The 26,854-nt window shown below is 54.7% G+C and overlaps 13 protein-coding genes across 13 annotated transcripts; 7 read left to right on the top strand and 6 right to left on the bottom strand.

Moving 5' to 3' along the window:
• Window positions 1-264: 264 nt before the first annotated feature.
• Window positions 265-1,764, bottom strand: M409DRAFT_23962 (uncharacterized protein; the record flags this gene model as incomplete). The annotated part of the gene is made up of 1 exon (XM_033807025.1): window positions 265-1,764. One exon carries the CDS (start codon window positions 1,762-1,764, stop codon window positions 265-267), a length of 1,500 nt encoding a protein of 499 aa, XP_033666561.1.
• Window positions 1,765-2,656: 892 nt separating this feature from the next.
• Window positions 2,657-2,968, top strand: M409DRAFT_67052 (uncharacterized protein; the record flags this gene model as incomplete). Its single annotated transcript, XM_033817230.1, has 1 exon — window positions 2,657-2,968. The coding sequence occupies one exon, from the start codon at window positions 2,657-2,659 to the stop codon at window positions 2,966-2,968; it is 312 nt and encodes a 103-aa protein (XP_033666560.1).
• Window positions 2,969-5,566: 2,598 nt separating this feature from the next.
• M409DRAFT_23960 (uncharacterized protein) lies at window positions 5,567-6,671 on the top strand (the record flags this gene model as incomplete). Its single annotated transcript, XM_033807024.1, has 2 exons — window positions 5,567-6,523; window positions 6,579-6,671. The coding sequence occupies 2 exons, from the start codon at window positions 5,567-5,569 to the stop codon at window positions 6,669-6,671; spliced, it is 1,050 nt and encodes a 349-aa protein (XP_033666559.1).
• A 1,958-nt stretch (window positions 6,672-8,629) lies between these two features.
• Window positions 8,630-10,238, bottom strand: M409DRAFT_23959 (uncharacterized protein; the record flags this gene model as incomplete). The annotated part of the gene is made up of 5 exons (XM_033807023.1): window positions 8,630-8,752; window positions 8,831-9,338; window positions 9,392-9,503; window positions 9,565-9,866; window positions 9,916-10,238. 5 exons carry the CDS (start codon window positions 10,236-10,238, stop codon window positions 8,630-8,632), a joined length of 1,368 nt encoding a protein of 455 aa, XP_033666558.1.
• A 1,007-nt stretch (window positions 10,239-11,245) lies between these two features.
• M409DRAFT_67051 (uncharacterized protein) lies at window positions 11,246-12,918 on the top strand (the record flags this gene model as incomplete). Its single annotated transcript, XM_033817229.1, has 3 exons — window positions 11,246-11,287; window positions 11,335-11,437; window positions 11,513-12,918. The coding sequence occupies 3 exons, from the start codon at window positions 11,246-11,248 to the stop codon at window positions 12,916-12,918; spliced, it is 1,551 nt and encodes a 516-aa protein (XP_033666557.1).
• Window positions 12,919-13,375: 457 nt separating this feature from the next.
• M409DRAFT_67050 (uncharacterized protein) lies at window positions 13,376-14,520 on the bottom strand (the record flags this gene model as incomplete). Its single annotated transcript, XM_033817228.1, has 3 exons — window positions 13,376-13,885; window positions 13,962-14,133; window positions 14,192-14,520. 3 exons carry the CDS (start codon window positions 14,518-14,520, stop codon window positions 13,376-13,378), a joined length of 1,011 nt encoding a protein of 336 aa, XP_033666556.1.
• A 1,296-nt stretch (window positions 14,521-15,816) lies between these two features.
• On the top strand, window positions 15,817-16,647 carry M409DRAFT_23956 (uncharacterized protein; the record flags this gene model as incomplete). The annotated part of the gene is made up of 1 exon (XM_033807022.1): window positions 15,817-16,647. One exon carries the CDS (start codon window positions 15,817-15,819, stop codon window positions 16,645-16,647), a length of 831 nt encoding a protein of 276 aa, XP_033666555.1.
• A 707-nt stretch (window positions 16,648-17,354) lies between these two features.
• On the bottom strand, window positions 17,355-17,894 carry M409DRAFT_55553 (uncharacterized protein; the record flags this gene model as incomplete). Its single annotated transcript, XM_033813034.1, has 1 exon — window positions 17,355-17,894. The coding sequence occupies one exon, from the start codon at window positions 17,892-17,894 to the stop codon at window positions 17,355-17,357; it is 540 nt and encodes a 179-aa protein (XP_033666554.1).
• Window positions 17,895-19,028: 1,134 nt separating this feature from the next.
• Window positions 19,029-20,120, top strand: M409DRAFT_67049 (glycoside hydrolase family 18 protein; the record flags this gene model as incomplete). Its single annotated transcript, XM_033817227.1, has 1 exon — window positions 19,029-20,120. One exon carries the CDS (start codon window positions 19,029-19,031, stop codon window positions 20,118-20,120), a length of 1,092 nt encoding a protein of 363 aa, XP_033666553.1.
• A 595-nt stretch (window positions 20,121-20,715) lies between these two features.
• M409DRAFT_23953 (uncharacterized protein) lies at window positions 20,716-21,033 on the top strand (the record flags this gene model as incomplete). Its single annotated transcript, XM_033807021.1, has 1 exon — window positions 20,716-21,033. The coding sequence occupies one exon, from the start codon at window positions 20,716-20,718 to the stop codon at window positions 21,031-21,033; it is 318 nt and encodes a 105-aa protein (XP_033666552.1).
• Window positions 21,034-21,632: 599 nt separating this feature from the next.
• On the top strand, window positions 21,633-22,778 carry M409DRAFT_23952 (uncharacterized protein; the record flags this gene model as incomplete). Its single annotated transcript, XM_033807020.1, has 3 exons — window positions 21,633-21,754; window positions 21,806-21,879; window positions 21,934-22,778. 3 exons carry the CDS (start codon window positions 21,633-21,635, stop codon window positions 22,776-22,778), a joined length of 1,041 nt encoding a protein of 346 aa, XP_033666551.1.
• Window positions 22,779-23,045: 267 nt separating this feature from the next.
• On the bottom strand, window positions 23,046-24,809 carry M409DRAFT_55550 (uncharacterized protein; the record flags this gene model as incomplete). Its single annotated transcript, XM_033813033.1, has 2 exons — window positions 23,046-24,297; window positions 24,358-24,809. 2 exons carry the CDS (start codon window positions 24,807-24,809, stop codon window positions 23,046-23,048), a joined length of 1,704 nt encoding a protein of 567 aa, XP_033666550.1.
• A 443-nt stretch (window positions 24,810-25,252) lies between these two features.
• On the bottom strand, window positions 25,253-26,591 carry M409DRAFT_23950 (uncharacterized protein; the record flags this gene model as incomplete). Its single annotated transcript, XM_033807019.1, has 2 exons — window positions 25,253-26,369; window positions 26,425-26,591. 2 exons carry the CDS (start codon window positions 26,589-26,591, stop codon window positions 25,253-25,255), a joined length of 1,284 nt encoding a protein of 427 aa, XP_033666549.1.
• Between the last annotated feature and the right edge of the window lie 263 nt (window positions 26,592-26,854).

Here is a 26,854-nt window from a genome sequence, read left to right as displayed (position 1 = left end):
ACAGTGGATTCGCTTTCTGGGTGCTGTTACAAAACAGAAATGCAGTCATGCTCTCAAACAAGAACTTTCCCAAAACGCTATGCTTGAGTGCAGAGCCCCGTGGGCTTGTGGAATTTATCAATCAATCGCTCGCTCGCTGGCCAAAAACTCAAGCTTCAATCATGAAAAACAAATGCAGTTCCTCGAAAAAACAAAAATGGACAAGCCGTTCCTCCTCACCACATCGTACACACCCCCTTCCTTCCTTCCTTCAGCACCACCACCTCACCCCGTCACCCGCCTAACCCACAACCCCTCCTCCTCGCCCTCCTTCCTTCTCGCCCTCGAAATCGCAATCCCAATCTCCCGCTCCTCCAACAGCACCTCCGCCAACGTCTCCCGATACTCCTCCAACTTCTTCTTCGCCTCCCTTAACTCCGCGAACGACACCTCCAGCGGACTCGCCTTCTCCTTCTTCTCCAGCTCGTCGATGACTTTGAGGATGTTCATGCGTTGGTGCTGTTTGTCCTGTTCGGAGGCGAGGAGGGTTTCGAGGTGCGACATGGGGGAGACGGGGGTGAGGAGGTCCGGGGGTGGGGGGAGTTGTTTCTTGCCGGATGAGGATGATGATGGGGTGGTGGTGTCGAGGGCCCGGGGCGTGATGGTGACTTTGGAGCGGGCGGAGAGGGGGGTGTAGGTTGCTGGGTCTTGGAGGGAGGTCTTTCGTGGTGGTGGGGTCCAGATTTCTCGATCTGCGCGCTGGATGGGGCGGTGTCGGGAGAGGATGGACTGGACGGGGAGGGTCTTGAATTTGGAGGGGACAGGTGGCGGTGGGCTCGGCGGAGGTGAGTCAGGGCGGATCTGGTTCGTCATGTTTGTGTTGACGGTGCTCCAGCTGAATCGACTCTGGAGTGGTGCTTCGCCTGATGGTTGTTTGCTGTGTCTTGAAGTTGGGTAGCCGCCTGTCTCGAATGAGGGTCGTGTTGGTGCAACTGAGCCTGCGTATGTCGTCCAACTGAAGTGACTCTTCGGGTCGCGGTATGTGTGCTCTTGAATGTCGCTGGTGTTGCTGTCTCGTGAGGGTGGTGGGATGTTTTCAGGTGAGATCGAGTGTCGGCTGGGCACAGATTTCCGAGTCACTGTCTTGGTGTGGGAGGGTGTCTCGGGAAGTGAATATCCATTCATGGGCATGGGTGAGTGTCCGAGTGGGATGCGGTAGTAGTCAGGCGAGACTTCCGACACAGGTGAGATGGGCGACGACGGCACATCCTCCCACTGCGACTCTCCTGGACTCGCTGGCTCGGCATCATCACCAACCATTGAGACGGGCGATATGCTTCGGATGCTCTTGGGTGGGCTTTTCTGCAATCGCGTTGGAGATCGTCTATCCCGAACGACTTCAAAGGCGCCTTCATAAGGGCTCTTGTAGGTCGAGGGCTGGACTCGAGGTGCCTTGTCGCTCACATTCCCCGAAATCTCATCATACTTGACCTTGTTTCCGGCGGGCTTGTGCAGCATTGAGCGCACCTGCTTGAAGATGGGCAGTCTCGACTGTCGAACTTGAGGTCCATTGTCGGTGATGCTCTGCTCGGGATGTGCATGGAACGGAGGATGGTAGGACTTCTGAATCCTCAGTGGCGGTATGGCAGGCATGTCTGGATGATCGAGGACTCGAGCGTCGATGGTGGTGTCGTCGTCGGAGAAGATGGACTCGGGAGGGACAGACGAGCCGGGCGCTGGTTTTTGCACCCAGGCGGGATCCTTTTGAATGGAGTAGGCTGGCATGATGGCGATGCCTGCAAACCTTCAGCGGGGTTGAGTCCTCTCATCAAAATTGGCTTGTGACCCGGCAACGTGGTAACGGTCAGGCGTCGAGTCTGTTCTCTTTCCCTCAACGCATGCAGGTAGAAATTGGAGAGTGCGGTTGGAGAAGAAAGGAATGTCGCGAAATGCAGGCGTGAGGATTAGGAAATGGGAGAGACGCGTGGGGTGTTTTGTTGTAAACACCCGTTCAGCAGACGACGGCGGCGTCAAACACAGGGTTGGCGGGAGATGGTCACAGGCGCAGGATGGACCCTGCAACACGACGTGCGGTTGACGTTGGTTTGCCTGAGGGTGCTGGAGACGGGAGCCGTTGGTTGCTGGCGGCGAGAGAAGAGAGATGAAACTCGTTTCAGGATGGAAGCCAGTTCGAGCCGTTGCAATCCAAGTGCCGTGATTGGCTGGGAGAGCTCGCTCGGCCGTTCATCGCCGTTCGCACGTGCGCGCCATGTCATCACCGTCGTTCCATACGCCTGCTGCTTATTCCGACTACAACTCCCCGACCACATATCAAACGCAATCATGGCAGACGGTAGGGACGATATCCACGAAGGGAAGCATTTCTGAAGACTAACGTATTCAGCAGGAAGCACCACAAACTCCTCCGACGCCCCCGCGGCGGCCGAAGTGTATGCTCGTTGTCCTGATCTCCGGCTGCCAACATAGCACTGATCATAACCATAGTGCTACCATCGCTACTCCCATCAACCTCATCCTATTGTCCCTGTTCATGGTACTGGTGTACATGCGTCTGCGACCGAAGAAGACCGCAGCAACCCTTCCGCAACCTCCACCACCTACAGTCTTCAAGATCTTCACCCCGCCCCAGCTCATACCATATAATGGAACCAACAACATGCCTGTGTATTTGGCAGTAAGAGGAAAGATCTTCGATGTAACGCCAGGCCGGAACTTCTATGGTCCAGGCGGTCCATACCAGAACTTCGCTGGCCGAGATGCTTCAAGAGGTCTGGCGTGTGGGAGCTTCGATCCAGAGATGCTGACGGAGGATCTGAATGGTCCGCTTGACAAGCTGGAGGATCTTGGTGGTGAAGAGATGGAAGCGCTGAGGGGATGGGAAGAGAGGTTCAACGAGAAGTATCTTGTGGTCGGAAAGCTTGTGCCTGTGGGCCACGCAGAGGCAGAGCCTGATGAGAAGGCGTCGTAAGTCACAAGCTTTCGCCTGGATCACACACGCACGAATCACAAAAGGGACGGTATTCAAACCTTTGATCCTATTGTGGGTCTGTCAAGGTCATCACGAGCTGTACGATTGGGCGGCGTTCTCCAAACTCTAATCAGAAATGTGTCACTACCATATTTGTCCTTTCACGTGGAGATTATTTGGGTCATATATCACTCACGTTCTCTAGATCTCTCACTTTGGCTCCAATCAGCACTCACAAAAAGCAGTCTCGACGCCAACACAGACCTCGACGACTTTACCAACTCTCCAAACCGGATCAAGAACCGATTTCGCGAAAGCAGTCCTACGTACCGCGCATCATGGTGCCCTACTGTCCTCCGAAGCGACATCTGCGGATACGTGAACCGAGCCTCAAGGCGCTCATAACAGACCTACCCAATGAGCTACTGCTGCAAATCACAGCACTTCTCACCAAGACTGAACTCCTCCGACTCCGACTCACTCACTCAGCTCTTGCTCCTGCTTGTCTTACTGAGATCCAAGGCCGCACAAAGGTCTTATACATCCATCCTTCAGCCGGTGTGCTTCGAAGGATACCTGACATCTGCGATCATCCATTTACCTGGCAGGTGGAAGAGGTCATCCTCTTGGGTCACGTCCCACGCCCTGAGATCGATCAGGCTCTCAAAAGTGACCATGCTGGCAGATGTTTGCGAAGCAAGTTTGCGGCCTGGCCACATTTCTTCCCCACTGGAAAGGCGGTGGCTCAAATATCAAATGAAGAGGTTGGTCAGAGGTAGGTTGGCTCACATGCTTCGATCCTTATTTGGGAATAATTGAGCTCACATCTACAGACTGACATACGATGTCCTCGTCGAATCCCTCCGCAAACTATGCCAGTGCAAACACATTTCTTACCAGATTGACTGCCCCGAGCCAGGCATCAACAGAATGCAAAAGTCCAGCATCAAAGTTTCTCGAAGAAATACATGTACGCACCCAAGGACGATACCCGAGCCAGCGACATGGAAATTCTCCTCGATCTTATCACAGATCCGACCTTGGACTTCACCGCCCTCTCGATCAAAACCACCCTACCCATGGCACCACAAGGTCTCTCCATGAACCAGCAGAAGCTCACACGCTTCGAGCTCGCTTTGGACCTGTATTCCGACACGAACCACGTATACTGGACCGAACAGCACAAGTACAGAGAAACCTGCGAGGACCTGCTCAAGTCGGCGACCAACCTCGAAAGCTTGACACTGGTACTGGTGGGAACGGGCAAGATCAAGAAGGTGCAAGACATGAAGGGTCATGCTCTGAACTTCGTCAAGCTCACCGACCGCACTTGGAAGAATCTCATACATTTGAGACTGTCCCAATGGCAGGATGACTGGCACCTACCGCCTCAACGCCCCGCTTGCCAGATTTTTAGTGATCTCGAGGTCTTGAAAGCGTTCTTCCGGCGTCACACCCAGAGCTTTGAGACAGTTGAGATAGAGAATATCCTCTTCGTGGAAGAGACGCCCACGGGACCACCGGCCATTCAGACTATGGTTTCTATCATTGACATCTTCCATGAAGCTAAAGTACCCTGCGAGTACGTCGTGAACAAATTTCGACATCATCAGTACTGCAAGAAGAAGGATTTCGATGGTGTTGCAGGATGCGGGTGCGATTGTGCACGTTATACGCCGGATAACGTTGATGGTGGGACGAATTTGGGGGATTTTGAGGGGTTGGTGGAGAGTGTTGCTCTTGGTGGTGGGGATGGAGTGGCTGAGTGGTTGGATGTTTGCATGGGGGAGAGGGAATGGACGTTTGGGTGGAGGGATGTTGGGGATGAGGGTGAGGGTTTGGAGGAGCTGGCGGAAGGGGTTAGTGAGTTGCATGTTGGTATGGTTTAGAGGGAGGTTCTCAGCTCGGAAGAATGATAAAGCTGCTCCTGCAAGTGCATGGGCAAAGTTGTGCAAGTTAGTGGTGCCTTAGGCAACAAGTGACACAATAGGCCCGTTCCACGGCCGAGGGTTTCTCCCGTTCGACACTTTAGTCCTTCCCCCCTGCAACGAGTTCCTGCCCCACGCTCTCTCTTTGCAGAACTCTTCTTGTCTCCAAACACTCAAGTCTCACGAGGGTGTACCTTGAGACTTGCCGTCTGATGTCGTCGGGACGACTGGACCTCCCTTTGCGGTCCTACTTGTCCAAGCTATCTGTGCTCAGTGCGTCCGAACCCCACCATACATCCCGCCACTCGCGAGCATGTCGCCAGTCATCGTGGCAGCCGTCACCGGAGTCAAATGTGCACCTGCACTCTCGTGCGATGTCCTCCAAGTCGAAATTCCTCCCGCTCAGGCCACGCTGGCGGTGCGCGGCAGAGCGGTGGCCTTCGGTAGTATGAGGCAGGAACGCATAGGCGTGATCGACCTTTGAAGGTACATGCATCACTGACGTGTCCTGCGCGAGGCCTGCAGTCGTGCAGCACACCTCCTCAAGGCAGGGTGAGGCTGAGGCTGTGTACCCTCATGAATGTGCCCTCCTCCACAACTTTTTGGTGTCTCCAACTTCGCCCGCTGGTCGACCCGTCTCTGATTCACTGTTGAGTACTTACACTCCCAAATGGCTGAAGCAGTCATCGGTGTTGTCTCGGCTGGAGCTGGGTTGCTGTCGCTTGCTATACAACTCGGCGAGAGCATCCAGAAGTTGAAAAGCTTTCACGCCAGGGTCAAGAATGCGCCCACCATGCTTGCCGATCTCATTCTCGAGCTGGAATCCATGGGTCTCAGTCTCGACATAGTCGAGCGATATAAGAGCCAGGACACGATCGAAGCAGGCCTTGTCGCCCATTGCCTCGCCCGTTGTCGAACGACCACGGAGAGAATCCAGAACATCGTGGACAGAATACACGATATTGGCACTAAACGTGCTCGACTGGCAAAGTTCTATGTGGCGGTCAAGGATCCGGAGATCATGAGGCTGCTCCAAGAACTTGGCCAGGCACGGGGCTCTCTAGCAATGTCTCTACTCATGTTCTACTCAGAACGGCAACACCAGTGCAGTGAGGTTCAAAATGAGATACTGCAGCGCCTGGTCACACAGCTCAATAACTTCTTGGCGCAACCTCAAGCCAGTGGCGTTCCGCCTGCGACGGTATCGCACCTGTCAAGTTTTTGCTCCCGCGGCAGAGACCTTAAGGAAGCTCAGTCTGACACAAACTTCGCCAGTAGGCAAGAGTCGTGTTCTTCCGATCCTGACCAGACTAGAAATCGACATCACACGAAAGGCAAGCGTGCCTCGGAGGAGATATTGGCGACAATTCGATTGCCTAAGCTGCTCTTCTCCCAAGCCTGGAGTGTATCAGTGGTTCGAACCTCGATCGGATTCGCGGTCAATCTTTGTCCGTATATGGGTAGAGATCCGTGGTCTGAGATCTTTCTGCGATGCGCAACTGGCAATACGAGAGCTGTGCAAAGATTAATTGGCGAAGGGCAAGCTAGTCTTCGAGATGTTAGTGAGGGCTCCGTCTTTTTACAACCCCGGACTATTATGCATAATGCAAGCTTCGATCTACTTCAGGTACGTGAGCGATTCAATATAACGACTGTTCGGTAATTGAGTTCACGACAGATAGCAATTTTCCATGGCCATGTCGATTTATTTCAGTGGTTGTGGCAAGAACACAGAGGCCAAGGGATCGACGCAAATGCTGTGGTACACGCACTAGGGTGGAACTCATCATCACAATCGGCAGACACTATTCTTCGCACATGCCTCGATGAATTTGACTTCGATCTCTCCATGGACTCGGCCTCGTTCGATGGTGCTCGAGTCGCCCGTTTGACGGAGAATCGACACCTCCAGCTTCTCCTGGATTACCAACCATCGTCTCCCGCCAGACGCACCGCTTCAGAGATGTTTGAGGTCGTCAGCCACCGGTACCGTTTCATGGCGGTAGAAACATTCATCAGGCTCATGGGAGCGAACGAATGCTCCCCTCACTTATCCGCTTTGGAGGACCAAGGATTTTCCGTGTTGCACTTTGCAGCAAGGATGCTGGCCGAAGCTTGTATAGAAGAGGACGACGGTCTCACTGCCGTAAAAGACTGGGTTACAATGGTAGTAACATCGTTGAGGCACGGAGCTCAGCCGAGTCAAATAGCTCGAAGAAGCGGGGATGGCGCATATTCCGGACTTGATACAACCCCTTTCCTCGAGCTTGTAAGAAGAATGTATGACAACTACGGAAGAGGCGGTAGACACTTCTTTCAAACCACCATACAATCCTGGTTGGGCGCCATACAGGACGCGGGGTTCGACCTTTATGTATACGGGCTACACGAAGAGATCGCCTGGCGCAAGTGTCAAGAACTCTTACCCGCCAACATCGATCAATTCCACCTCGCATATGGTCAAAAATCATGGCAGTGGGCTATATCTGTCGCAAGGTCTCGATCTGTGCCGCATTGGCGATTGGAAGAGATGCCATGCACATTCTCACAGAATCAATCCAGACTGAATCCATACATATCCAAGGACATATGTTGGATGCCAGACGCTTTCGAACGGGAAAACAGCGGCGAGCACTCATGGCGCCGTGTGGAACATGGAACATACCGGTGCAGCCCATGCAGCGTGCTTGAGGTCGTCTCTGACAGGAGAGATTTCACGAGAGCACCGCAAGTTGTCATTGACGACAGTGCCATAGTGGTGTCGATGGCTCATCAACGCCCACGTCCTGTGAACTCAAAGGCCAGGTCTGCCAGTGTCCCTCCGAGTAAGTATGGACACAGGTGCAATGAACTCAGATCACCGACAGTTGGGAGGTGGGATGATTTGAGTGAGAGCCGCGCTCACTTCTGCATCGCGACAATGTCCTATGAGTACGGACCGTTCTACGGCGTGAGGCATTGCCTTGCTGGGCGCTATCACGAGAATAATGAACGCGCCCTTCAAACGACGAGGTGGTGGGCATCTGATAGCTTCCTCGCCGAGATCTGCAATTGCAAAGATGGATGGGCGAACCGCAGATCCATTCCCAAAGACCCACGATTCCCTCGACATACAGGCTCTCGAGAATGTCCCCAAGGATGCTCTAAGGTCAGAGTCGACAAACTTCAGGTGCCCCGGGAGCTTCGAGGATTTTATCCCAGTAGACAAGGCGATGAACGTTGGGACGAGCCGTAAACACGAATCGCGCTTGGAGTAGTTCACATTTGAAGTGAGGCTCCAATCAGTAACCTTCCACAAAAGCACGCAGCCTATCTCTGAATGGGTTTCCTTAGCGTAATCGCAATAGAGAAGAGTGTCGTAACATGGGAACAGTACGGGTCCGGCTAAGCGAGCGCTGCAGCGTTGGTTATAGTAAGAATTATGCACAAAGCCATTCGAAATTCCACCCTCCCGATCTCGGCACTGGCAGAAGTATGCATGACCAAGCAGCGTGTGTCTCAGCGGATCAAGCGTCTAGAGGCAATGTGTAGAATATAATGCGAATCGAAGCCAAGGCTTAGGCAAGAGAAACTTAAGCACTGTCCTTTTAGTCCGTCGTTTGAGCTTATAGATTCCGACGCAGGTCTGAGGCGATGAGACAACGTATTGTCGGGGATCCAAGAGTGTCTCCTTCGATTAATCGTCTGCCACTGCAGGCCCCACAAGAACACGAGACAAACCATCTCCTCCAAGTCACGATGACCATGTACCCACGTCCACGGGACACACGGTGCCCGGCGCAGGAAGTGAGCCGTGGTTGAAGTATGCCGCGATCGCATTCGACGTGCACACCGAAGCTTGCGCCAAAGACGTATGCTAGGTTCAAAAGTAAGCTTTCACTCATGACCGAATTCGTCGTTATCAAAAACTTCCTCAACAATGCAAAAGACTTACCCCAACCCCATCCTGCCGAAGCACAACGCTCCCCCTAAACCCAGCACTAACATTCCACGCCGAGACCAAGGGCGTGGTAGGATCGACCGAATTCCCGATGAACAGCACGGGATTCCTCGTCAGGATGTCGCTGCACTCGACGCCGTAGCGGGACTCGGTGCCGAAGCCTACTCCTAGTAGTCCCAGCTGCGACTCGAAAGCCTTTTCGAAAGCAGTGACGTTGTTGGTGAGCAGGGCGTCGAGTGTCATGGAGAAGCTAGGCCAGAGACTCGGGAACCATAGATTGTTATAGATGAGGCTCTTGACCGTGGCGTAGTTCAGGAGAAGTTTCTGCTGAAGCAGCGGCAGCGGGTGGGCTTTGATGTGTTCCAGACGCGCGAAAATGGCGTTCTTGAGTTGTGACGAGGTTCTGTTGCGGGCGAGAGGGCACTGGACGGGGTTTGCGATGCAGGCGTCGAGGAAGATATCGAAGGTTGCTTCTGCGTCCGTGAAGCCTTCGATTGTCTCGCTGGATAGTCCGAGGTAAGTTTACGATGATTGGAGTATGGATGGCGGACTTACGAGCCCTGGTAGTATTCGCGAACATTCACGACGCCATCGAGGATGATCGCGTCCATCCTTCCTGGGAAGAGCTTGGCGACGGTGGCTCCGAGAATCGTACCGTAACTCAGGCCTAGATTTTGACAATCAGTCCTGCGAACCTACATTCCATGTCCGAGATGCGTTGTACTTACCCCAATACCGAAGCAAGCCATCCTCGTCCAGGGCATCCACAATCGCCATCATATCGCGAGCCGTAAATGCTGTACCAACAAGCTCGCCAGTCTGATTCTGTGCCTTGCCACAGTCGTTCGCTAGGAGCCTTCCGAGTCCCCAGGCTTCGCCCGGCGCGACGTCTGATGAGTTGAAGAGCGGCCTGTCGTTCAGCTGTGCGAGGACTCGCTCCTGTTCGGTGTCGTAGCAGGTGAATCGCAAGCTGTCATTGCCGGTTCCTCTGGGGTCGAAGGCGATCAGATCGTGGTTCCCTCCTGTAATACTGAGGACCTGTTAGATGTTTCAGACTGCGTCCTCGTGCGTGCGCTTACTTCAACTGCTGCGGTCCGAAGATCGATAAGCCTTCGAGACCACTCAGCCCAGGGCCCACATAGTTCAGCAGAATGCTGCCTTTCGAAGGGGCATTCGCAGCAGGTATTTTGCGCAACACCAATTTGAGGGTTCTGTTTGATGCAGGATCGGTATAATCGAGCGGCACTGCCAGAGTCCCGCACTGGATATCTAACCCCTGGATGCTTCCGCAGCTGGTCCATTTGATGTGCTCGACGCGCTCTTGACGGGCTTGCAGGGGCGACGGAGCAGCCTTTGCGATGGCGTAGAGGGCGAGCGATGGGAGGATGTGCGAGAGGAGCATTGTTGATGATAGTCCCGCCTTGATAATGTCTGGAAAAATGTTTGCACGGTAGCTGAGGTCAGGTATCACCCTTTAAGTAGCTACGAGATATGATGAACCGAATTTGAGGCTTTCGAGATGTAGCCGCAGTCAATCAGCAGTGCCAGGGGCTTCTGCCAGCCTGAACGTCGCGGTTGCCAAGCAGACACCGCGGCTGCACATTGCGCTGCAGTCTCCATTGAGGAGACCGCTGATCGTATTAGCATGCAATTTGGGATCTCGCACCAGGCAATCTGGTGCCCTAACCGTGTGAATCTGGTCTCTCTCACGAGCGATACCTCTCCAAGTCCAGCGCCTACAGCGAGAAGAACGGTGAAAAGCTGACTTTGGAACCGCGCTTTCCGTGGAGCCTTGTGTCGATCTTTACCGCAAGAGCTGAGCATGGATTCGGCACCAAGCAAGGCTGCGTCAGCCAAGCCTTGCCGCTGGGAGCTAATTGAAGAAAGCAGCTGAAGAGTCTCCAGGCATCTGCGGTGGACATTGACCGGGACCCGCGCGCAGTGGTGCTGGATGTGCTCTCAATTGAGCAAGACATGTCGATTGGCAGGATCCACAACGATCTAAGCCACGACGACAGGGAGAACGCGAATCCGAGATGCGCTACGCCAACAGCAACATGAAGTTTGGGAACGACAACGATATGCTTCATTGCAACGACAGCGATCCGCCAACTTGGAGGCAGTGAGCTTGGCCAGTACGTGTTGAATCAAGCTCCACCATCAGAGACTGCCCAGCCTCGCGCCGAAAAGCTTTGAGATGTACATCATGTACTCAGCCTCAATATGGCCATTTATATCGTCGATCTTGAGCACGCCAAGGGAGAATGTACTGCCTTCACCTATGTGATAGCGCTATGGAGCGCACGTTACGGCGGGTATAAATTGGATATGAGAGGTGCTCTTGCGCAAGGGCATTCGCTTTCAAGCACACGTTCCAAGCCGACGGATCGACCCACCACGGATTACAGCATGTTCCCAATCGCACAGGCAGCTCTTCTTTTCCTGTCGGGCGTGCAAGCTCAAAAGATTTACGGCAAAATCAACGCGCTCCGATCAAGGATAGTGACGTGGTGTCGCAAGCTTTCCAGGATGTGGAAGGCATTGAACTATTGTCGCCGGCTTTCACTACGCCTGACTCACTCCCTCCCGGGTGGGCAAACGGTAAGCAGGGATTGCAAACTGGCGAACGACAGAGAGATCAGCACATGCTTGACAGGTTACTGACAATCGACCCAGGCACGTCTGGTCCAACTTCAGACGCGGTCCTCCAATCCTTCTACCAATCGATAGCCGCACGCAACGACTGGTTAACGTACCAGCCGGGAGAGTTCCTTTCCGAAGAAGGTCGCGCAATCCCATATTTGTTCCTCGCAGAGTCGGCGGGAAGTGCTGCCAGGAATGACACCAAGCTCCAAGTCTACATCCAAGCGGCCATCCATGGCGACGAGCCCGCCGGTGACCAAGCCGTGGCTGCACTCATCGGCAAGATGGACCGGAACCAGACGTGGACTGCCTCTCTCCTCGAGCGCATCAGCATCAAGATCCTACCGCGTTACAACCCAGACGGAGTCGCTTACTTCCAACACCAGCTCGCCTCGAGCCTAGACGGCAACAGGGATCACATCAAGCTGGACCGACAGCAGTCCCGCGACATCAAGCAGACCTTCATGGATTACATCCCGCACATTTCCGTCGACATGCACGAATTCGTCGGCCCGACCGTCTACGCCGGAGACTACCACATCGCCGCGGATGCCATGATCAGCGGAGGCGTCAACCCCAACATCCACCCGGACATCCGCGCCCTGCTCCTCGACAACTTCATCCCGCACATGGGCGACAAGCTCGCGGTCTTCGGCCTCCGCTGGGAACCCTATGTCATCGGCGCATCCGACGGTTCGAGGATCGTGCTCGCCGAAGCAGAGACCCCAGCTCGCACGGGGAGGAACGCCTACGGCTTGACCCAGACCGTGTCGTTCCTGTGCGAAATGCGCGGCATCATGCTCGCAGAGCAACACTTCCAACGACGCGTGTCGACGGGGCTTCTGCAGCTCGAGGCCATCCTCGAGACCGCCCGCAACGACTTCGCGAACGTCTACACCACCATCGAGCGCGCCCGTCGAGAGTTCATCAACTCGACCGAAGACATCGTGGTGACCGACTCGCCCACGCTCCAGAACCGCACCTTCACAATGATCGACAGGAACAACGGCAGCGTCCTGCAAGTCCCCGTCGACTTCTACGGCACAACCCCCTCCGTCGCCAACCTCACCCGCCCCCGTCCAGAGGCATACCTGCTCCCCCGCACCTACTCCTCCCTAGCCTCCCTCCTTCGCACCCAAGGCCTCGAAATCTCGACTCTAGACCACGCCTTCCACGGCCCAGTCGAAGCCCTCCGCATCACCTCGTCCAGCCTATCCGACACGCTCTACGAAGGCCACGTCCGCCACACGGTGACGACGTCCCAGCGCGAGAGGGAGGTCCATCTTCCCGCCGGCAGTTTTCTCGTGAGTACCCGCCAGCAGAACGCCGCGTTGGCGTTTGTGGCGCTGGAGCCGGAGAATGTCGATTCGTTCGTGGCGTTTAATCTCATCCCTGTGGGTGTGGGGGATGAGTATCCTGTTTATAGGGTTTTGGCGTAGATGGGAGAAGAGAGGAGGGAGGGATTGGGGTGAGGAAGGGATAATGCCTGGGACTTTGTTTTTGTGTTTTCATGGGTTGACTTGTTATAGCTATTCGTTCTCCCTGGTCTAGGTAGGGACTTTGTAGGGTGTGGAGCAATAATGGGGTTTTGTAGGGTGTTTGATTTAGATCGCTTTTCTATCTTTGACTTTTGTAACTTGAGAAGGTTTCTTCGAGATCTCAGTGGACACACTTCGAGTGCCTTGAGACATTTTGAAAATTGTTGTCTTAGATGACAGGCCGAAGGAGGCTGGGACGGAGCCGCAGTAGAATATCGACCGCAGTCGTCAGTGGATTCACGTTGACAGAGACGAGGAGTGAGGATCTATGCTCATCTCATTCTAGATCGAATCTCACTTCACATACAAATCTCAATTACTCACAATCTCCCATCCTTTCACACTCATCCATCAACCCTCAAGCAAACCCCTTCTTCCCCAACCACTCCACCACAATCCCTCCCACCTCCTCCGGCTTCTCAAACGGACACCAATGCCCACTCTCCAACTCCCTCACCTCAACATCGCTGACGATCCCCGCCTGCTTAGGGATCTCAATCGCATCCGTCCGACACACCGCATCGCCCGTACACCCAATAAACAAATACGGCTGATCGACCTTGACGCCCTGCTCGGCCAACTTCTTCTCCGTCGGGAGCTGGTAATTCTCCCGCATGGCGCGATACCAGCACCCCGGGGCCGTCATGCCGCCGTCCTTCTTCTCGGCGATGAAGGCGGTTTTGAAGGATTCGTCCTGGGCGTACTTTTTGAGGGGCACGTCTTTCCGGCCCTGGGAGACGAAGGCTCGGATTGCGCCCCGCGTGCAGAACATGGCTTTCATCCAGTCGTCGGAGTCGCCGTGGATGGCGTAGTAGAGCGATTCGAGGTTGGGGTCCATCACCGTGCGGGGGCCTTCGGGGTCGGAGAACTGAAAGTGAAGGGAAGAAGGTCAGCGAATGTCTGGGGCACGAAATGGGGTGTCTTCTGCACTTCGGTGTACGTACGAGTTCCCAGTAGGCGTAGGCCGGGTAGCCGATTGTTTTCTCCGTGTAGGCGTTGAAGGTATCGAGGTCGAAGGCATCGCTGCGTGGGGGCATGAGGGCGACGTTGAGGGTTATGAGGCCTGCGGTGCGGGACTTGTTGAGGAGGTAGACGCGTTGGGCGAAGTAGGAGCCCCTTTTGAATATGTTAGTGGATGTGTAGGAGGATGTTTGAGGCTGATGGAAGACTGTACCAATCGTGACCCACGGGAATGATCTGAGAGTCAATCTTCTCAGTTTCGAAAATCTCTAAAATATCGTCCGTCATGCCCTTGATCTCATAGTCTTTGGGATCAGTGGGTTTGGAAGTTCCACCATAGCCCAGCAGATCGGGAACGATTATCCTGTTCTTGGTCTTGAGGAGATGGGGAACGACCCATTGCCACATGTGAGCATTATCTGGCCAGCCATGGCAGAGGAGAAGAACAGGCTTGGAGCTGTCTGCCTTCTCAGCTGGAGAAATATAATAAGTGTAGCTGAAGCCACGCTTGGTGTCGATGTGCTTTTTCTGGAGCTGGTCCATGATGGTTTGTGCTATTCCGGCGGAGTTGAATGGATTATCTGGTGATGTGAGAAAGAGGAGACGTTGCTTGACGGAGGGAAGAAAGGAATGAGAAGTCGTCTGACGAGGCGAAGAGGCACCGGCGCGGTGATACTGCCTTATGGAGCTGGTAGAGAGACGATGAAAGTGGGGTCTAGCCAGCAGACAAGCAAGCAAGCAGCCGACTCGGCGTGTGAGATTCGTTCATAGCTGTGCTTACCCTCCATCCCGCCTTATGATGCACCGCTTTGAGTACATGTAACATTCAGAGGAATACTTCCTACCTCATACATCGCTTAGTACGAAGGGTTGTGCTCTGCTGTGGTGAGTAGTAAGCCCTTGTGGCAGTGGATCCGGTTGGAGTTCCGGCGTGCATGCAGCGAATGGACTGTCTTGTTGGCGCAGGTATATAAGCATAGGAGCTGTCGCTCTCGCGGTGTCCTCTATTCAGCCGCAATGCTGAGTAAATGTCGCCGGTAGGATGTTCAGGCCAGTCGCCAAATGAGCCGTCGTTGTCCATCTTGAACATATTCATGGTATGTTGTCCTCGTTTCAAACTGAACGGCGACCCCGACGTTGCAGGCTCTCTGACGGGACATTGTTTCCTGCTCGAACATATCATGTTGGTTCGTTGTCGGGTGGCTGGTGTTGAGAGGGTGACGTCCCAGTGGTAGAGGATGCGCGAGCGTTGTCGGATGGCAGCCAACCGTCGATGACATCAAGCAACCAACGGCCATTCCCATCGTCGTCCGCGGCGATTGACATGTGAAATCTGATGGGAAAAAGTTGGGTGCGCACTTGTGTGTGTTGATGGAAGCATCACAGGCGAGGCGGGCGCTGGTTGGCAGACATTGGCGAACCCCTGCATGGGTCGAGGGCATGTCGGCAGGTCCAGCTGTACCTGGAAGGATTGACTTTGTCGGAACAGAAGGCTAACCCGCAGAGGCACACGCCAAAATCGCGAGGAATTAGGAGGAGTGTTCGCTAGACAGGCCTGCCTCGATTTTCTGCGACATCACCTCCCAGGGCCTCGTCGTAAGCAGCAGCCTTCATTCACCTCCTTCGCAATCATCACATCCAACAATTTCCCTCGCGATCTTGACGACACACTCCCGCGTGAAACTTCCCCGCCATCTTTGCCGCGTGTTGCAGCACATCTCTGGCGCTACCGCTGCAGTGTCGAGTGATACAGAGGCGCAAGCCCACGAGCTACTGTCCTGCAAGGTCGCACCTGGTCCCCCGTTTGCCTGCCGCCCGGCCAGGAGCACCGCAGCAACCATGCCCGACCACGACAAGGCCTATAACATCCTCCACGTCCGCCCCGTCGACTACTCCCTCACCTCCGGCACTGACATCCCACCTCCCCCCGACTCGCCAGCAGAAGACATCACTACTGCACATAACCTGCGCATTTCCCGATCGCCCACGCCAGGAGGAGGCCCTCTCTCTTCACACCCGACAAACTCCATGCCAGACGCCTTTCCACCCACCCCCGAGCCAGAGAAAGACACCGCCTCCCGTCCAGCAGACACCACCATGTCGTCCGAGAGCAACAGAGACGCCGCCGACAGCTTCCAAACACCCACCTCGCCCTCCTCCGCGCAAAACACCCACGATGGCCTGCACGACTCTCCCCACGCCCGCCGTCCCTCCGGTGTGCGTCGCCTCTTCTCCCTTTCCAGCCTGCGCCAGTCCTTCAGCAGCTCACGTACATCCCTGAGCGTCAACCGTCCAGGCTCCTCCTACGCCGTCTCCTCCTACGGCACATACACCAACAACGACTCCACCCCACGCAGCGCCGTCGCCCCAAGCATGATCTCCACCACCGCATCCACCGCCCAAGCACCCTCATTGCACTCCTCCAAACCCTCCGCGACCCTCCGCAAGAAACGCTCCAGCAACTGGTTCAAGCGCAAGAGCGGCTTCTTCACCATGAACGAGGATGGCGTGCTCGACGTCGTGTCCGAAGACGACGGAGGACGCTCGGGCGCGAAGAGGTTCAAGGAGTCGAGTCATCGTCTGCCTATGTTGCCGGAGATCAGCACGCTTGGAGGCGGCGAGTTGAATGAGGGCAGTCTCGGTTGGGATGAGAGGGCGTTTAGGAGCTGAGATACCCATGGAAAGAGGTGTACAGATATCGACTTATGAGATAAAGGACAAGAACAAGGCGTTTTGGGGGAATGATAGCAGCAGATGCTGTCTGGTTGTATTCATGAGAACACATCATAAAGTGCGCTTCCAACTGAAGAGGCAAGCAAGGAAAGAGAGCAAGAGCAAGAGCGTGGCTTCTGGAATGTACGTCACTGTCTTTGGGACAAATCGCAGGGCAAGAGGATTGTACATTTGTTGTTGTACGCTACTACAGTGAACCAGTCACGACCGGAAAGAAAGATGCTTGGATGGTAGGAGCTAGCCTGCCTCTTGACATCGGATTGATACCCAAATGGAAGTTTGAAAGAAATGCCGTTTTACCTACTACTACGCTGCTGACTCGTTGTTTTATTTGACTTGTTCCTGTCCGTGTTGTGGGAACTTGGTCATGATTCTCTGCCGACGTCAGGCTTCGTCTTGCAACGTGCATCATTCAGTCATCAATCAATCAGCAGGAATCAATCCGATCATGAGGTTTGGCCATGCATGCATTCATAACAAACAGAGATCTTTCTTCTGAAAACTATCATTACACCCTCGTGGCAAACTCCCCCACAAAGACACACTCTCAATCAACAACCCTCAAAAACGTTATCGGGAGCAAAACCGCTAAGATCGTACAATAAGATACTGTAAAACACATATCATAACCCCATCAAAGATCCCTACCGCCTTCTGAACACCCCATCGAAGCGCTCATCTTCGGAATCCTCATCCATGACCGTCGGAGGCGCCGTGGTGGGCGGCGTCAAGATGAGGTCGTCTTCGTTTTCGTCGGAGAAGACGCTCCCTTGTGGTTGATGCGGCGGCGCAGGCTGTTGCTGTTGCTGCGGTTGAGGTGGCTGATAATGCTGATATCCTTCCTTCCCCGTCGCGACCGGCGGCGGGAACCTCGGCGCCGCAGAGCCATGCAGTTCAGCCGGTCCGCGTCGTGGATTGGGATTCCTGCGGTCGTCGTCCTTCAAGACGCTATCGTAGCTCGGCGGTGGGTTTGCTTCGCGGGCGGCGTCTTCTTCTGGAAGCTCGGAGCTGTGGCGGAGGGCGATGTCTATGGCGCGTTCGGCGGGCGAGATTTCGGCCAGGCTGTTGGAGGTGGTGGAGGACGAGGATTGGCCTCGTTCGGGGTCGGGTTTGGGGGGTTGGTGGGCGCTGCGCTTGTTGCAGCAGCAGCAGCAGGGGAGGTAGACTGTCCAGGGTTCTTTCATTGTTGTGTTGTGTTTGGTGCGGTGGAAGGATGAGTGGCTTCAAGAGATGACTTCGTGGGGTATACTGGATTGTTGCTATTATGGCTCTGAGAGTCTTGATAATGACAGGTACGATGATACAGAGTAGGATGGTCAATTCTGTGTCACGATGAGGGACTTTTCTCGCGGTGATATCTGAGTTACGATATTCTGTTGCCTGAGAGGGCGCGGCTTGAACGAGCTGAAGTCTGTCGACTGACTGGGCTGCGGAGCTGAGAGAGCTGCTGTGCTGTGCCGCACAAGAAAGTCTAAATCAATCGTGCATACTCCTCGGTCTTGTCCTGTCTTGTCTAATGATGAATGGGGGATCTGTACCGCAGGCAGTGAGGAATTGGTACTGGAGATGATGTCAATGTGCCTGGTTGACAGCAGCATTGAATCGGCGCCAATACCTAGGTATTAATCAGGTTGTTGAAGAGATTGATGAGATCGAGTTCGCGTATGGAGTCGAAAGTGGGATGGATCGCGACGTCCAGTTGATGCCTGAGGCCTTTTGCAGACCAACCTCACTCTTTCTTTCTTGTCTCGCATCTCTGCCTTCTTCAACACCTCTTTCCTCATCATCGCCCTGCCACTTTATCATCTTCGGCCGACAGTCACGCTTTTGACCGGTCTCCCTTCGCTTTCGCCTCCCAGACGAAATTGCAAGCAACGCCACAGACGGGAACCCACCCCTTTAGCAAGCTTCGAACGGTGTAGACCGAATCCTTCTCGACGTTAACAACGTCGAACATGGCGCCAGCACAGCGCGGCGCTTCGCCGACGACAGCATCAAACATCGTTAAATTGCTGCAGTTATAGTGCCAAGAGAGTGTGATTGAATCAGGTGGAGTTGAAAACCCAAATGGAGCCTTGCAAAGGCAGCCCTTCGTCTCGAAATGTGTTTGCCATGCGCGCCATGCGGATCCTTCTTCACACACGCGGGACGTAGTTTCGAGGCGGCTTTGGATCTCCTAACGGTTGCCTTACTTATACCGGTGGTATGTCCTCATCTTTGGAAGTTGTCTTCTTTCTGCGAGTTCTGCCAGATCTTCGCCAAGTTTTTCGTCCTTCTACACTCGTTTAACCACAGTCATTACCATACAAATGCTCAAGATGAAGACTTCAGGCAACATCGCCCTTCTGGCGACAACTGCCGGATTGGTCACCACAGCCGTCGCTGGTGCTTTCGACTCAGCTCAAACCATATCACTCTACTGGGGACAGAACTCGTACGGCAACTCGACCGGCGACTTCGCACAGCAATCTCTGGCGACCTACTGCTCGAACGCCAACATCGATGTCATCCCAATGGCTTTCGTGACCAAGATCACCACCGGCAAAGGCGGCCAACCGGAGGTGAACTACGCAAACTCTGGAAACACCTGTGTTATATTCTCAGGTACCAATCTTTGGGACTGCCCCACCTACGCCGACGATATCAAGACCTGCCAGCAGAAGTATGGCAAGAAGATACTGGTGTCAATTGGGGGCCAGGGCTATACTGAGGGTGGATTCAAGGACAGGCAGACTGCCATCAACAACGCAAACCTACTTTGGAACATGTTCGGCCCCGTCAACTCTTCCAGCAAGGCTCTCCGCCCATTCCACGACGCAGTCGTTGACGGCTTCGATATCGACGTGGAGCAGAAGAACAACTACTTCCGCGCTTTCGGACTGCAGATGAAGACCCTCATGAATGCCGACAAGTCCAAGCAGTTCTACCTGACCGCCGCACCGCAATGCCCATACCCAGACGCAAACCTAGACCCCATGCTCAACGACCCCAACGGCGGCGTCCCCTTCGACGCCGTCTTCGTCCAATTCTACAACAACCCCGGCTGCGATGTCCGAAGCTTCACAACCGGAACGGCCACGCAGTCGAAGTTCAACTTCCAGACCTGGCACAACTGGGCCACGTCCAAATCCGCGAACAAGAACGTCAAGATCTTCTTGGGTGTGCCTGCGGGTAAGACTGGTGGGGCGGGATACATGACCGCAGCGCAGCTGAAGCCGATTATCAATTACTGCAAGGGGTTTTCGAGTTTTGGCGGCGTTATGGCGTGGGATGCGTCGCAGGCGTATGCGAACAAGCCGTTTCTGAACGATGTTAAGACGACGTTGAAGGCGGCGAAGACGAAGCGGGAGGGGCATAGGTATTTGCATTTGCATGGGCGTCGCGATAGCCATGTTCATCAGGAGAAGTAATGAGACGATGGGACGGCTTTGAGAATATCGATATCCACGGTTTCTTGTTCAAGTCTCACTCACTTACGCACTCACTTCGGTGCATCACATGTCATTCCCACTAAAGATTAGTTCGTCGCGACTCGTCATTTCCTAAGTGCATCTACCGGCAATGACCACCTGCCAAACTAAAGTCAAGACCAAACAAAGCAAGCCTCGCTAACACCAGCACGTGCACCAACCTGACAAACACCAAAAACGTGGCTTGGACACCGCATCCCAAGCTCGACACCTTTCCACCTATCGCATCCCACCCTGCGGAAGTACGGCACGCAGCAAACGCACAACAAACACCCACAAAGCCGGGGCCCCAATCTAGTTCTACCCCAGAGAAGAGAAACGCTACCGTTACATTCCTGCAAAAGGCATCCACTGCGAGACGCGAGCTGGTGGCGTTTTCCCAGCCGCAATCTTTCACAGCAAGCAAGCAACGTCGCATACAAGTGTGGCGGCTTGGGACTTCAGGCCTTCCAAGAGGTTTTTCCTTTCTCGATTCCTTTTTCGGACACCTTTTTCCTACGGAGTCCACACCCATCTCTCTACCACCCACACAAGCATGGGCGCCATAAGCTGGGCCGTCCCCGTCGGCGTCTTCGCGGCTCTGGCTATCGTGTGCTTCGTCTTCGTCTGGTGGTGGTTCCCGCGCGCGTGGAACCGCGGCAATAAGAAGGATGTGGAGGTTTTGCATGAGATGTCTTCAGAAGATCGAGAGGCGCAGCGGAGGAAGAATCGGGAGATTATTGAGCGCTTTACGAGGGCGAGGGCGATTGAGCGCGGGGAGATTGTGGTGGAGGAGACACCTGAGGTGGAGAGGGAGAGGGAGGGAGGAGGAAAGGTTGGAGCTGGGGTGAGGGAGGGGGAGGTTTTACGGTAGAGACGGGTTTGGGGGAATGATGCATACCGTTCACGACATGATGGAGGCTTCGACTTGATGCGTGCATTTCTACTACGGATTGCGGCGCGACGACTGCTACCGACGATTTGGGAGGTGCCATGGTGCACGAAGCACAACGTTCGATCTACAAGCCATTCGATCACCACACCTGGTTCCCAGCATGAACACATCGAGACAAGGTCGCACAGATGATGCAACGCCAACACCACCGCCCAAAGCTACTGAAGCTTCGAGCGCGCATGGCTGCAGCTTGCTATACGGCTGCATAGTCTCCACCTACCTCTGCGATATCTCGATTGGGAAGGAACCATCTTCAAGCAGCAAGCACACAGAAAGACCTGCACACTTGTGCCTGCTGTGCATGTCAACGCGATCTTCTTATTGGCCATCTCATCACATCAGCTCTTTCTTGCACTCGATGAAGCTGCAAGAGCACATAAGCTTTAACGAAGCCAGTGCAACGATCATCGGGACACGATCACAAGACAGGCCATACCGCTGATATACAAGCCTTGTTCTGTCTCTGTTTCTCTTTTTCCTCAATTCACTCCAACCATCACCAGCTTTGAAACGTCAGAATGTGTCGCTGGTTTGCCTACATCTCGCCTGCTGAGCCGACTCTGCTTTCAGACGTTCTCATCACTCCCGCCAATGCCATCACCAAACAGTGCTCTGAGCACTACCTTCCATATCTCCTTCCGTGAGGATACCGCGCCGACGCATGACGCATCATACTGATCATGATGACCAGACATGGCGAAGAAAAGGAGTTGGACGATGCTCCTGATGCACTTCTGCGGATGCGCAACTCGCTCTTGAACATGGGTGCGTGAGAAAAACCACCACAATCGTTACGCAGCCGTTCTTACTTCTTGACAGACGGCCTCGGAGTCGCCTGGTACACCCCCTCAGCTTCGGCCTACACCAACAAGAAATCCGGCATGAGACCCGCGCTCTACAAATCCCAATCCCCACCCACCAACGACTTCAACTTCCGCAGTCTCTGCGAGAACACCGAGTCCAACTGTCTCCTCTCCCACATCCGTGCCACCAGCGGCAGCGTCGTCACGCCCGTCAACAGCCACCCCTTCGTCTTCGGCCGGCACACCTTCATGCACAACGGCGTCGTCTCCGACTTCACCAAGATCCGGCGTGACATGAGTCACCTGATGGCGTATGATGCGTATGAAAACGTCCGCGGCGCCACCGACAGCGAGCACGCCGCAGGCCTCTACATGACCAACCTCTGCGGCGCCAACAGCACCGCCGCGGACTGGGAGAAAACCTACCCGCTCTCCGCCATGAAGGACGCCCTACAGAAAACTCTCGTCGACATCCTCGCCCTCCAGCACAGCATCCTCGGGACGAAGAAGGCGCCCAACAGCCTCAACTTCTGCACCACCGACGGCGAGAAAATGGTCACCTGCCGCTTCCGCAACCACGCCACGCAACAGCCCCCCTCGCTTTACTGGAGTGAGTTTGCTGGCCGCACGCTGAATCGCAAGTATCCTGGGGATCCAGATGGGTTGCGGGAGAATGAGGAGGTAACGGAAGGTGGGGAGGGGAGGGTCGGGAAGCATACGATTGTGAGTAGTGAGCCGACGACGTATGATGAGGGGGAGTGGCATTTGATTGGGAAGAATTGTCTTTTGCTGGTGGATGAGAGGGGGGTGGAGACGGAGGTGGGGGTGGTGTTTGATGAAAAAGTGCTGAATGCTGAGTAGGGAGTAGGAGGGTCGTAGGGGCATGTCTTTAGCTTTGATTTCTGCGGGTTGGGAATTTGGAGGGGGAAAGGGAGACAGGATTTTCGGGGTGTCTTGTGTGTACGACTGATCATTGAAATCCTTGCTCCTTGATGCATTTTCTTAGGGGCTTCCGCTGTGGTCCCTTTCCCAGCCTGATGGCCGTAAAGTCCCACCCAGCCGTCTCCGTCATATCGAAAACACACACGAGCATATCTTACCCTCCGAAAAGAACCACCGACACTCAAATCACCTACCCAACCCTACGAAGCCTCCCATCCCCCCTCTCCACCCACTCCTCACTCCCCACAGCAGTCTTCGCATAAAAAACCCCTCCGGATCATACCTCCTCTTAACCCCCAACAACCGCGGATACTTCTCTCCATGAAACGCCCTCCGAAAATCCGGCTCATCCGGATCCGCCTCGTTCATATACGACCCGGACTCGGGCGCCAGCGCTCGTAATCTATCGCCCCAGGCGTATGTCACTTGATCGTCGACGTCGGCTTGGGTGCTGTTCTCGCGCCCGGAGATTGCGTAGAAGAGCATGTCGGACGACTGCCAGGCGGCGTTGACCGCGGTGTCGGAGCGGCCACGTCCACCGGATGAGACTGGGGATGCATGGCGGGGGCTGACGACCATTTCGAGAAGGTACCCGCCTTCGTCGACGATGGAGCGGGCGACGCTGGCGAAGTTCTGGAGGTCTTGCGTGAAGACTCGCCGGGGCAGGAGGCGGGTTGTTAGGTGGTTGATGCCGTAGCCGGCGCCTTTTTGCGGGAGGAGTGCGCGCCAGGCGTCGTAGAAGCCGCGGAATTCCGTCGTGTTGGAGTCGTAGGGGATACCCAGCTCTTCGAGGCGGCGGTGGAGAGGGGAAAGGAGGGTTTCCATTTCTTGGCGGTTGCTGTTCGGGACGAAGACGGGCGTGATGCTGAACTCATCCGGGCCGATGTTGGTATAGGCAAACCCCTGGACGTCCGCGATGGCCGTGATGAGCGAGTTCCAGGTGTCGATGGCTTGCCAGTACGCCTCTGTGCGATTCCCAGCCTTGAAGGAGATCACGTTGCCGACCACGGGCACGTCGCGGAAGAGCTTGTATGTCACGGACCAGACGACGCCGAAGCCTGGCCCGCCGCCGCTGAGAGCCCAGTATAGGTCTTCGGTCTCGCCGTCGCGGGCAGCGCGCAACAGGGTGCCGTTGGCGAGGATGACTTCGAACTCTAGCGTTTGGTCGGCTGCAAGGCCGAGATAGCTGCTTGCGGGACCGTGGCCGCCACCGCTGGTGAAACCCCCAGCGATCCCCACGGTCGCGCATTCGCCTCCTGCGATCATGTACCCGTGCCGGTTCACAAACTCGTAAGCCTGGTAGCTCTGTGTGCCGGCCATGAGTTTGATCGCGGGGCCGCTGTAGTCATGGGTCTTGTAATGCGGAATGAGGTCCATGCCTTGGACATTGTGCATCCAAAGTCCAAGACCGCCGTAGCCGACTGATCTTCCCAAGAAACTACCCAGAGGAGCTCCATCAGTCTCAAACAGAAAGAGAGCAGGGAAGAAGCTCACTCACTCATGCCCCGTATTCTTCACCACCAACCTAATATTCCTCCTCCTCGCAAACTCAATCCCCCTGGCCACATCCGCCGGCGTCGTCACATTAACATTATACAGCACATTCCCCCCAACCGTACACGGCATCGCCCTTGGCGCAAATGGATCACACGAATCGCCCGCAAAAGCCGGCGAAAGCAAATTATCCGCCAGCGAGGTCCGCCACTCGACATTATCCCAGTTGTCCTGCACGTAGCGGCATGCGTCGGCATCGTAAGTGGGATCGTGGCAGACGTGGCCGATCGGGTCGGTGCGAATTAGACGGCCGCTGAGCGTGGTGTTGAGGGCGTCCCAGTCGGCGGGCGAGGGCCATTCGTGGTCGGAGGGGATGCGGCGGCATAGTTGCGAAGGGGTGGGCTGGGCGAAGGGGAGAGTGCCTAGAAGTCCTGCCCAGAGGAAATGGTTCTGCATGATGGGAACGGGGTGTTTTTCATGAGGATGGGGAGGTAAGACGGAGTTGGTGTTAAACGCAGCGCGGTATTATATTTGTCGTGACTGCAGCAGGTCTCTTTTATGGTTGGACGTCGAGAATCTCGAATAGGCAGGTGCTGAGGATCCAAATGTGACTTTTTCATCCTCGACGGCTAATTCGCTGGACGTACAGAAGAGGCTCGTTTTTTGGTGGTGCTTGTACAGTTTCCACCAAAGCTAGACCGCTTGCGAAGTAAAATGCGAGAACGGCTAAAGCAAGGCTGAAAGACTGCGGGAAAAGAAGTCAGGTTGCCTAGGAAGATCCGAGTCCTCGGCGTGGATTGAGTCTCGAACGACTGTTCCGTGACTGGTCGAGAATAGTCGTCTGGAATTGGAACAGCTAGTGGGAATATCGATGTCTATTTCGAACGAATGGTTAAATTCTACCACTTCCTCGCAATATCCCTCCCACCAATCCAATTAAACGCCCAACTGATGCCAATCATAATCGTTCGTCTCCAGCTGCGCGGCCAGTGGAAGATACTCCCGCTTCGCCAGGCCAACCACGCCGATGAACCGGTCCATTCTTCTTGTCCGCCGATGACGCCGTCGTGTTGGCCTAGGTATGCGAGGTTGGGCTTCTGTTTGTATTCGAATGGTTTCGATGGTTCATCGGCTTGATTTAGTGCTTTGGCGAGGTATTCTGCTTTTTGGACGGCGACTTCGGCGAGGGTGGGGAGAGTGTAGCCTTCGATGTCTGCTGCGTCTCCCATGGCGAAGACGTCTTGGAGGGGTGAGTCGTGTTTCGATGAGAGGACTCGCAGTTTTCGGTCGGTGGCGATTCTCTGTAGTTTGCCCGACTTTTTCACGTCCAACTTCTCCACTAGCGAGTTGACGCTGTTACCTGTCGCCCACAAGAGCATGCCATATCTGATCTCGCCGCGCTCCTTCGTCCACAGCGCACCCTTTTCGACCCTCTCGATATGGCTTTGCGTCTCGATCTTGACGCCGCGGTCCTTCAGTTTGTACAAGGCGTACTCGCCGAGCCTCTCGTCGAAGTTGCCCAGAATGGTGGGCGCTACGTCATGGATCTCAATACTGAGCTTGCCGTCCAGATGCGGGTAGACATGCCGCATGTCGTGTTGCCAGAGATCGAAGAGTTCTGCCGTAGCTTCGATGCCAATCGCTCCTCCACCAACAATAACAATTCTCAGCAGGTCTCGCTGCTGCTCATCAGTCAAGCCAGGTGTAGTCGCAGCATCCAACATCTCCAGTAGCCGCTGCTGAATGCGTCGTGCATCGTCCGTCGTTCGAAGGAAGTTTGCGTGTTCAACTGCGCCGGGAGTTCCGAAGGTCTGGACATCGCAGCCTGGTGCAATCACGAGCTTGTCGTACTTGATGCTGAAAGGGTTGGCGTCCTTGAGATGTAACTCTGCAATGTCAGAGACCGAAGGCCTGCATTGGAGTTCTTTCTTCTCCAGATCAACGTCTTCTACGACGGCTTTGTAGTACTTCAAATCAGGCACACGATCACGTCGACGAATGGGCTCTTCTGCTAATCTGGGTCGATGTTAGTTCGGACGAAATGGTATTGGAGAAGAGAGACTGTTGGCACCTGAAGTTGAACATGCCCGCTGCGGCGCTGGCTAGCAGTGGCGTATATTGAATAGTGCGTATTGGCGCAACGACGGTAATGTCATACTTCGTGGTTGACAGACCTTCTGCAACTGTGAAGCCTGCCCATCCATTTCCAATGATTGCCACGGTAGGTTTCGAAGCCATCTTGACTCAAGCTGGAGTAGTCTGAAGTCGGTATTGGTGCTCGCCGTCTTCGTCGATGTGAAGAATGTTCTTGGCGGATGAATTAAGATAGCTGATATAAATCTTGTTTTCCAAGTGCAATCATCATCATGTCGTCTCCATCCAGGGTGTGGTTTTTGACGTCACGCAGAGATCGATGCCAGGATGTTGAACATGTGCCGAGGTTCTGCCAGCTGTGTCAACTTGTGAAGACGCTTCCAATGCTTCCTGGATTGCCTTTGAGG

This window comes from Zasmidium cellare (genome assembly GCF_010093935.1).
Source record: "Zasmidium cellare ATCC 36951 unplaced genomic scaffold M409scaffold_21, whole genome shotgun sequence".
Lineage (NCBI taxonomy): Eukaryota > Fungi > Ascomycota > Dothideomycetes > Mycosphaerellales > Mycosphaerellaceae > Zasmidium > Zasmidium cellare.
This window is presented reverse-complemented; position numbering and strand designations above follow the sequence as displayed.